Source organism: Gadus macrocephalus, chromosome 2 (assembly GCF_031168955.1).
Source record: "Gadus macrocephalus chromosome 2, ASM3116895v1".
Taxonomy (NCBI): Eukaryota; Metazoa; Chordata; class Actinopteri; order Gadiformes; family Gadidae; genus Gadus; species Gadus macrocephalus.
Window position 1 is genome coordinate 5,870,680 of NC_082383.1, and position 10,405 is coordinate 5,881,084.

A 10,405-nucleotide genomic window follows, 5' to 3' on the forward strand; every position below is an offset into this window, starting at 1 on the left:
CATGGAAAAATCGGAGAAACACTCCCATTCAGAATGCATTGGTTTACATTTCGTTCTTTGGAGCACAGTTATTTTTATTTATTTATTTATTTATTTTCATGCTAATTTTTCTGCAATAATCCAAAATCCAATGGAAAAACCCGTTGGCTTTTTGTCAAGGGAAACCCAGGTCGACGCTCACTTCCGGGTTGGCCAACAGACGTCATCCCTCCACCACTCTATACTGTAAAAACACATGTTCAAGTTGAATGATAATGCATGAATCTATTCATGCTATTCATGACAATTATTTTGGCCATGGTGGATCCAGATCTGTTCCGGAGCATTTCTGCACCTCGGGCAATAGCGCAGGGTTGCCAGGTCCTGCCTGCAAAAAACGTCCTGCCCACATACCGTTCAAAATCCACCCAAAATGTCCTAGAAGCAGCCCAAGTTGTTGTTTTAGCAGCGAAATGCATTGTGTGTGTGTGTGTGTGTGTGTGTGTGTGTGTGTGTGTGTGTGTGTGTGTGTGTGTGTGTGTGTTAACACGCTATTTTATGTTGAAATGCGACGTAATCCAGTGTTCACGAAAACGTACACTGTCAACGTATGCTTTTGGCGACTGGGTTGGCTCTCAGATAAACGTGTTTCACGTCACAGGGTTTGGGAGGAAGGGGCGGGCCTTCTGAGATGGGGTTCCGGGGGTTTCTTTCCGGGCGGGAGCTTTGGTTGTTGTAGTTTTCCGGTGGAGCTGTGCCTGCCTGTCCGATTGTGGAATCCAATAAACCTGCTATCAAGCTTACTTCGCTCAATACCTCGCCTGTGGTTATTACAATATCATTAAAAGTTACATAAAGTAACGGTTTAATAACACAAACGCAGGAAACACGTGAGCTGCTAGTTTAGCGAAAGCAGCGTCCCTAGCAACCTGACGTCGTTGAAACATGCGAGCGAGACGATTAAATCTTCCTAATAACTATAAAACTAAAGATCAGACACAATCACTGACTGAAGATTATGCAAGTAAAAAGTATATTTCTCGCTAGAAATGTTATTAGAAACACGTTTAACGGTGAATCGATCCTAAAATATTGCATTTCCCATTCAGATAATAAAGATTAATAAAGATCATACATATTCACTGACTGAAGATTATTCAAGGAAAAAGTACATTTCTCACTAGAAATGTCATCAGAAACACGTTTAATGGTGAATCTGTCAAACAAATCAATCGACAATAGTTGCATAACGTGACGGCATCACCGTTGATAGACATTGATTTCCTTTCGTCCGACGGTGAGGGATTAACATGAATGTCTATCTGGCGTTGAAAAACGAAAAAGGTACAAATTTTTCGTCGGAAATTGACGCCAGGGATCCTTGGCCATGCGTCACACATTTGACGAGTAGGGAGTGAGACTGTGTTGGTTTTGTCAGACCTAAAATCCATCAGTCAAGTGCACCCATTGTTTCTCTGGAAATGCTTTGTTTCACATTCTTCATTAAATCAGATACATTGCTCTCAGGAAGTGTCCTACAAGAAATTATTTTCATCACAGTTGAATAAGCATAGGCCTACTTGATTACCTGATCCCCAAGATGAGAAATCTTTTCTTTTTTTTTTAAATACATCCACAAACCGTATGTTTAAGAAATATGCAAGCGCATTACATAATAATATTCTGTTATTCTGTGATTTGAACAGATTTGTATGTACATAACTGCTTTGTTGACTTTTACTGTCTACCCATTGATACTTTAAATTATAATAAATATAGTGATTTCTATTAATATATGACAATCAAATAACCAAATAATAAGGACTAAAAGCAGTGTATGATAAGGGTGTGACTAAACATGGCTTTGCACTGGCATAAACACATATAACCTATACACATATACACACAAAACTTATAATTAGTTTAGAACCAGACAATCAAACTCATTGAAGAGTCCTAGATTGTCTTGTTTAAGAACGTAAGAGAACAATTACGTCTGCAATAATAACCAATGCGGCAAGCCTTTTCTTTTCAAAGATTTTTGCTCACTTAGAAAGAGCAATCATATATCAATTAAGGTGCTTAATCAAGGTTGGAAATTAATCTCGTTGTCAAGGGCGTCCTCAAAACAAATTATATTTAATGAATTCTATGTATTATTAAGAACTATGTAATGAGTAAACGTATGATGTATAATGGCTCATCTTCAGGTCAATCCCCATGCAACACGCAGGGCTTTCAGTCGTGCGTCAATAAATGGATGAATGAATGAGATGTGGAAGAGATTAGCCGCTGACCTCCACATCGATTGACACCAATAACACGCAAGCGGTTAACAGGGCTGTGTCGGTAGATTTTTAATATGTACAATATTTTCATCTCATTGGAAATGGCGTAAATACAGCAGCAGCAGCAATGGTACTGGTGGGAGTTGGGGTAGGGAAGGAAGCCAGTTTTTTGCAGGTACCTCCACCCCGTGAGGGCCGCGACATTCCTCCGCTACACCCCGCCAAACAGGCTGGCGACTCCTTTAAGGTCTACACACGTACATGTGTGTACATTCTCCCCAACATGCAGGGCGACTACAGGACAGCTGGTGAGTTAAGGATAAGCTGGCATTGAGACGGTACGCACAAAACACTAGGGGGGGTTCTGGAGGAACAGGCAAACAAAGATCAATACGCTTCTTATTCAAAGAGGCTTTTTTTTTATTGAGCTGACCGGCGTCGGTCAGGTAAGGTCAGTGTTCACGATGGCTAACTATGCTAGCTGCTAGCGGCCATGTTTTGACAGTTGCTATGACTGCTACTCTTTGAAATGCCTAACCGTCTCGAGTGATTCGATTAACCTTAGTGGTATTACTGCTCGAGGCAGCATGTAAAAACGCTAGGAAGAAAAGGCTGAATAAATAAAACAAATAGGTCTACACGATTTGCACAGTAAAGGAAATTTTTTTAAACACATCATGTAACAACATTAACAAGAAAGACAAATAATACGTCTCTCATTTGCCCCACATAGCATTCGTGTAGGGATAGCTGTCCAGAGAGGATTGGCAGTGTTGAGCTTCCCTTTATAAAGGAACTCACACGCACATTGACATTCACTCTGACGCACGCACACACACACACACACACACACACACACACACACACACACATACACACACACACACACACACACACACACACACACACACACACACACACACACACACACACACACACACACACACACACAAACATGCTTGTCAGACGCACAGACTCCACCCACGCCCACGATGCGGTACAACACATGCAAATTTGCACAGATGTAAATAAATACATGTTCAGCGAGAAGCCCTTCTGTGTCCCAGCTTTTCCCCTTTGAACATAAAAAAAGTGCATGAACCCCCCAGAAAAATAAATATCCTGGTGCATCCTGGTTTGGAGATAATAAATAAATAAATACAAATCCAAAAGTTCCATGCAGATGCAGCTCCTCCTGAGTTCTCCAGGAACAACGAGGAGAATGTCTCTCTCTCTCTCTCTCTCTCTCTCTCTCTCTCTCTCACTCTCTCTCTCTCGCTCTCTCTCTCTCTCTGTGTCTTCCTCTCTCGCTCTCTCGCCGGCTCTCCTCCTCCTCGCTCACAGGTGAGTGCTGTCGTGTGTGTCGAACCTGTGGCTGTCGCTGCGCCCCGCGTTGCACTTCCTGCTGTTCCCCTGATTGGGTACGAGGGACAGGGGGTCCGGTCTGATCAGGTACCTGCAGATGGTGGTAGGATGGGGAAGAGGACGACAAAACAACAACAACAACAACAACAAGAGCAGTTGAGGAGGAGGTGCCATGAGGAGGTGTTCATGCCGTCATCGACCGCATTGATCTGATCTGTTGTTGTGCTGCTTACACCACGTCGTGCAGCTCTAGCCTGGCGTCAGGGGAGGGGTTGATGAGGATGTAGGACAGTCTGTTCCCTTGGTCCGTCATGCCATCTGAGTACAAGGGTGAGAGAACCGTCAACAACACCACTTCTGGTTGCACCCGAGGGATCGATTTTTCCCCCACGTTTTCAACATGAATGACGGTGGAGGTCACGCGTGTTTCAGAAGGCAGCGACGACAATTCCTAAACATACTCAAACGGGCCTCGTTCACACAAATGCATCGTGTAAATAATCGTGTAAACATGGCCAAATTAGGTTTGTGTGAAAACCGAGGAGAAATTCATACAGAGGAAAAACTATAACGAAAAGAAAGCTTAATATTTCTGTGATCGCTATAAATACTCTGACACTTTATGACGTGGTTCACAAGGTGGTTCACAAGGTGGCTTACAAGGTGGTTCCCATTGTGGTTTTACAATGTGGTCCCAACCCGATATCACAGGATTTCGTGCTCATGCTCACAAAAATGAATCTATTGAATCGTGTCCCAGAGCACGAGCATGTTTGCGGCAGACCTCCTGAAAAAAACTGAAACCAACCACGTCCCTTAAACCCAGTCCCACAACGGAATGTAGCGTAACTACCTTGGTCCACAGCGAAAAACATAGTCGTTTTTACAATAACGGCTCTAAACATTTGACATGCCTGCCTGTTTTTGGCCTGACATGCAGCCTATTCTTTTCAATGGGCCTGCGTCCACGTCACGTGACTGTCAATGTTGCTATGGTGGTTGCTATGCCCATCCCCCCTGTTATCGTATATACCCATACGGCTTGTTTACGACCTATGGCCATTAATTCATTTTCTGTAACATGCACGCATATTTCCTGTAGGGCTGCTCGATTATGGGAAAAATCATAATCACGATTATTTTGGTCAATATTGATGTCTCTCCCAAAGAAAACGTTGTAACTGAGAACTTTGGAATTTCGCCTTAAAAGAAATACACAAAATGGTCAAAAAGAAAATGTCCCAATCTAAAATAATATACAGATATGTATCCAGCTGTTCTGCCCTTTCTATAAAACCTCAAAAAAAATTATAATAATAAAAAATCATTTGACGCTAAAATCGAAATCGAAATCGTGATCAAAATTCAATTAATCGCCCAGCGCTAATATCCTGTATATATGTGTGAAACATGCTCATGCCCACATGTTTCACCCAAACACGTGAGCATGAAATCATGGTGTACGATTCACCCGCCCCGGGAACCACACAGCCCGGTGTCACCCGCCTCGGGTGATACCGGGCTGTGTGGTTCCCGGGGCGGGTGACACCGGGCTGTGTGGTTCCCGGGGCGGGTGACACCGGGCTGTGTGGGTTCCCGGGGCGGGTGACACCGGGCTGTGTGGTTCCCGGGGCGGGTGACACCGGGCTGTGTGGGTTCCCGGGGCGGGTGACACCGGGCTGTGTGGGTTCCCGAGGCGGGGGGCGGGACTTACTGAAGCCGGTCGGCGAGAGGCCCAGGTGCTTCATGCGGGTCCTCACCAGGGCGTTGAGCTCCTGCCTCTCGGAGCGCCTGAACAGAGTGAGCCTCTGCTGGCTGATCCGCTCGGCCGCGCTGCCGGGGCCCCCGCCCTTGGCCCCGCCGGGCCCCCGGCCCCCCTTCCGGCTCAGCCGGCGCGCCCACTGCATGCTCTTCCTCCGGAGGAGCGGGTGGTCCGAGGAGTGGGCCGAGGAGACGGGCTCCGAGGAGGTGGAGTTGCGGTGGGGGCCCGACCGGGACAGCAGGGGCTCTCGGGGCTCCCGCGTGTCCTCGTAGTCCTCCACCGTGATGGAGACCTGGGACTGGGGGGCCCCCCCACACACACACACACGCACACACACACACACACACACACACGCGCAAACACACACACACAACCGTGCAAGCACATACACACATTTATAGACGCACACACACACACACACACACACACACACACACACACACACACACACACATACACACACACACACACACATACACACACACACTTACACACACACACACACACAAACACAACCATGCAGGCACATACACACATATATAGACACACACACACACACACATATGCACAGACACACACATGCATATGCACACGTGCACACACACACACACACACACACACACACACACACACACACACAAACACACATGCATACATGCAAACACACACATTCACACACACGCATGCACAAATAAACGCCCACACACACACACATACACACACACACACACACACACACACACACACAACAATGCAGGCACATACACACATATATAGACACACACACACACACACACACACACACACACACACACACACACACACACACACACGTTTGATTTCCTTAGGTATTGTCCTCCCACAGTCACCTGTATTCAACCAACGCACCCTTTAATTAATTCTTGTATCATGCTTTTGTTCCCCCCTATAGTCCATATGGAAGTAGGGAGAAATTAATTTTCTTCTATCAGGATACAGATCACTAATAGCCCCACACCGCAGGCGCTGCAACACAGAAGGCATTGTGGCTCTGTCATAACTAATGTGACACAGCACTACCTCTGAGATTATGAATACCCGTCGCGATATTTTGTCATTACTTTGTTTGCTGGGTCTCTTTCACCTCCGTGATGTCAGCACAACCTTCCTCACAGCCGCCACAATGCTTCCTTCAGGCACTTAATGATATCTTCATCACAAACAGACACAGCTGTTTTAATAACACATTTCCTTTCACAGGGATCCGTATTCAAGTTTATGGTTGCAATTGTGTGCATTTGTTTGTGTGTGTGAGGGTGTGTCTTGTTTGATAATGACACATATGTGTGTGTGTGTGTGGTTTGATAACAACATTTATGTGTTTGTTGTGTGTGTGTGTGTGTGTGTGTGTGTGCAGTTTGTCTGTGGCTGGTTTGATACCAACATGAGTATGCGTGTGTATTTGTGTGTATGTGTGTGTTTGTGCAACCGCAAACCTATGCGTTGCTTCCTATTTGTTCTCGGTTTAGAGACACGCCCACCATCAGTGGTCAGCCTATCGGAGGCTTGGCTGTGGGCACCACACTGACACTGAGCGAACAAGCAGGCAGAGGAAGGAACAGCACGACCACCCAAACCCCCGGGTACCTCCGAGACGGGGAGCTTCTGTGCCTCTGTGCGGTATATCCCTATGGGGATGTCCCCTGTGGACGAACACAGCTTCTGGTACAGCCGGCCGTACGTGCGGATCCACAGGTCGTCCTCCGAGATCTTCATCTGCTCATACAGACACACACCAAAAAAAAAGGGACAGACTTGTTTCTACACTGTTCCACACACGACTCATGTTAATTATTCATCTTGTTTTCAAAGGAAAAAATGCATAGTATAATGTTAGTATTGGTAGTATTAGTAGCTGTAGTGTGAGTAGGAATAGAGGTAGTAGTAGTAGTAGACAGAGATGGGCATTATTTATTTATGTATTTCAAATATACATTTTCTAATTGCATATTTTGTCATTTGATTAGAGTGAACGAAAAAAGTATTTATTAGCGTCCGAGAATGAAGTGAGGATATAATTTCAAACTGCCACGGAGGTTTTGTTCCCCCCTGTCTGTGTGTCTGTCTGGCGGCTCTGTGTGGAATATCTCTAAATGTTGAGAACGCATTTTATAAAAAAAATCGCTGGGTAGATTGGTTAGGAGCCAAGTAAGAAATCATCAAATGAATCACTTGATGCATGTCATGACTTGCTTGATGTATGTCACGACTTGGCAAGAGTTCAGCATACATCAGTATAACAAATAAGTGGCAAATACAAATAGATAACATTACCTGCTGATGGTTGATTCCCTCAGTGACACAGACATCCACAGTTAGTTGCATGTTACTTTATGTATTTTATGTATTTTAATTAAATACATTTGCTCACAAGTCATTTGCAATTTAATTTGATACATTAAAGAGGATGTAATTGATTCTGTATCTGGACACATTTCAATGTATGTTTGCCCATCTCTGTTGGTTTTAGTAGTCGCAATTGTAGTCGTAATAGCAGTAACAGTAGTAGACGAGGCAGTGGTAGTAAAAGTAGTAGTAGTAGCAGGAGCAGTATTAATGCAGGCCGGTTGGTATCACTTCCATGGTGGAGTGTCTCGGTACTCACAGCACAGAGGAAGCCTGAGCCAGGCATGGAGTCAAGGCCCAGTAGCAGTCTGGTGATGGAGATCATGTAGTCCTTCACAAAAGACTGAACAGAACAAGCACGTCTTAGTTCACCATGTGTTACAGGCCAGGCCGGATGAACAGAACAGTGTCTTTGAACTGGGTGAAAAAGGACCAGAATCCAGAAATATAAGAGAATACATGCACTATCAGTTGTATATCACAACCTTTTGTCATATCATATAGATGCAATATTTACAACAGATTGGTCTTGCTTTGGGTCAGATACAAAATGACCTCCAGGGATTTCCATAATGGACATTTTCTTGAAGACAGATGATTTTACCGAGACCTATTTGGAGTTTTGTCTGTAGGCCTCATATTTGATAACATGTTGATTCACGTCTCTAAGACATCCAATATCTTAGCATATGAAGGAGCCTTTCAGAACGGTGCCCCGTGAAACCTTGTAGTTCAGAGTTAATCAAATCCCTTCCTGCCGGGCAAGGGCCTCCAAATGAATACATTTAGTACTTGGTGTGTATATTTTCGTATCTGCAGATGATCTCTCATTGAGGAATGACATCACTTCCTGCAGGCCTGGAGCCTGGAGAGTAACAAACTGTCTTTCAATATGAAGAACACGGTTGGATCCACAATATTTCCCTTTTGGCTCTGAGCCAGGGCCCCTTTTAAAGGCCTATCATGTAGCAACCGAACGGGTAATACACCTTAATGCCCTAATTCATATGAAAGAGAGAGGACGTTTGGCACCCAATAAATAGTGTGTTTAAATACGCTCACATTTGGCTCACATCTAGTACATATTCACCCGCCAACATTTAGTTGGCGGATGAGTCAAATCAATCTCCGTAGCTCGCTCCAAAAAGTCTGAACAGGTTTCTTTTGAAATAAACACACAAATCAACAGTTCATTTTATCATCTTGCCTACATATTGGGCCATTATTGTACACCATTGTAGAATAACTATTTACCACTGTCAGCGGAGAGTTGTGTCACTGTATACCGATCCATGTGTGCATAATCTGATTTGTAAATGTGTAAAATAATCTTTCAATGCCGAATGAGATTTGCGAATGTGTATAGAAATCTGGCAACGTGCATCAAAATCTGTGATCAGATTTAACATAGATATGTAAATGTGTGGATCAATCTGTAAATGATTACATAGATATTCATTTACAGTATTTAGTTATAAATCAGCGGGAAATAGGATTACATGACTGGTCTATCCTCATCAGATATGACCTTTGATCATCCCTTTGGTAATATTTCGCAATACCCAGACAGCAGAAGTCACGCGTGACTGCTCGGACTTCAAACATCACTGGTCATTAATATACAATATCCTGACATGGGACCTGACTAGTGAATCTTCTGCAGTTATTTCTGAGAAGTGTGTGACGGCCGCAAGGCCTTGCCTATGGTTGTCCTGTCTCCCAATTAGGACTGGTATGCCTGTCTCCCAATTAGGACTGATGAAGAGGGGCGGAGTCGCCGCGTTGGTGGCCGATATGGTGCGCCCTGTTCCAGCAGTCCAGGCCCCCTTTCTTTTTGGCATCTCTACCTGCTTGCCACGCTGCGACGTTTTGATCTCCTTTTTTGTTATGTTGTCAAATAAACCGTGATCATTGTGAAACTGGAACCACGCCTCTGTCCTCCATCAGGGGGGACAGACCACGCCTCTGTCCTCCGCGACCCCCCGGGGGGTCGCGGAGCACCGTCAGGGGGGTCGCGGAGAGATGGGCCAGTTTGCATATTAAAAAAAAAAAATATATATATATATATATATATATATATATATATATATATATACGAATAATTATATGAAACATTATATTAAAATACTGGCGTCAGAATAGGCTTTTAATGCACAGCCACTTTTGCACTTTGGTTTTGGGGTGGGCCAGGGAGGAGGTATTGATTTAAAAAAAAAAAAATAATAATAATATACCGGTATACATATATTGCTACAAGGTGAAAAATATTATATGTTCTGGGATGGGTTGTGGGGGTACTGTTTATCATTGACTGTCATGAATAATTGTTTTATTGTTTTATAATAAAACTTAAGCCAAAAGGCTATATTTGCATATTTACATGGCTGTCTCTGAAGATTTATATTACATAGTAATAATAACATTATTAAAAATAACAATAATAATAATGGTGATGATTACTACTGCATAATAATAATGATAATAATAATAATGATTTTGAACATTATTATTATGCATAGTAAGTTGGGGGGGGGGGGGGGGGGGGGGTGCTGTCGCGCGGGGCGGGGGGTCGCGAGTCCAAGTCCAAAACAGTCTCAAGTCCAAAAGGGGGTCCCCTGAAAAAAAG

At 44.0% G+C, this 10,405-nt stretch overlaps 1 protein-coding gene across 2 annotated transcripts in view; it reads right to left on the reverse strand.

The window, feature by feature from the left end:
• Positions 1 to 2,311: 2,311 nt before the first annotated feature.
• The window catches only part of LOC132446306 (potassium channel subfamily T member 2-like), an 11,754-nt gene continuing 3,660 nt past the window's right edge, over positions 2,312 to 10,405 (reverse strand). For both annotated transcript variants that reach the window (XM_060036542.1, XM_060036532.1), the window contains exons 5-9: positions 8,039 to 8,122; positions 7,021 to 7,149; positions 5,347 to 5,692; positions 3,866 to 3,950; positions 2,312 to 3,723 (exon numbers count right to left, since the gene is read on the reverse strand). In XM_060036542.1, the coding sequence (XP_059892525.1) occupies positions 3,606 to 3,723; positions 3,866 to 3,950; positions 5,347 to 5,692; positions 7,021 to 7,149; positions 8,039 to 8,122 (762 nt within the window). In that variant the 3' untranslated portion in view covers positions 2,312 to 3,605. The remainder of the gene's footprint in view (positions 3,724 to 3,865; positions 3,951 to 5,346; positions 5,693 to 7,020; positions 7,150 to 8,038; positions 8,123 to 10,405) is intronic.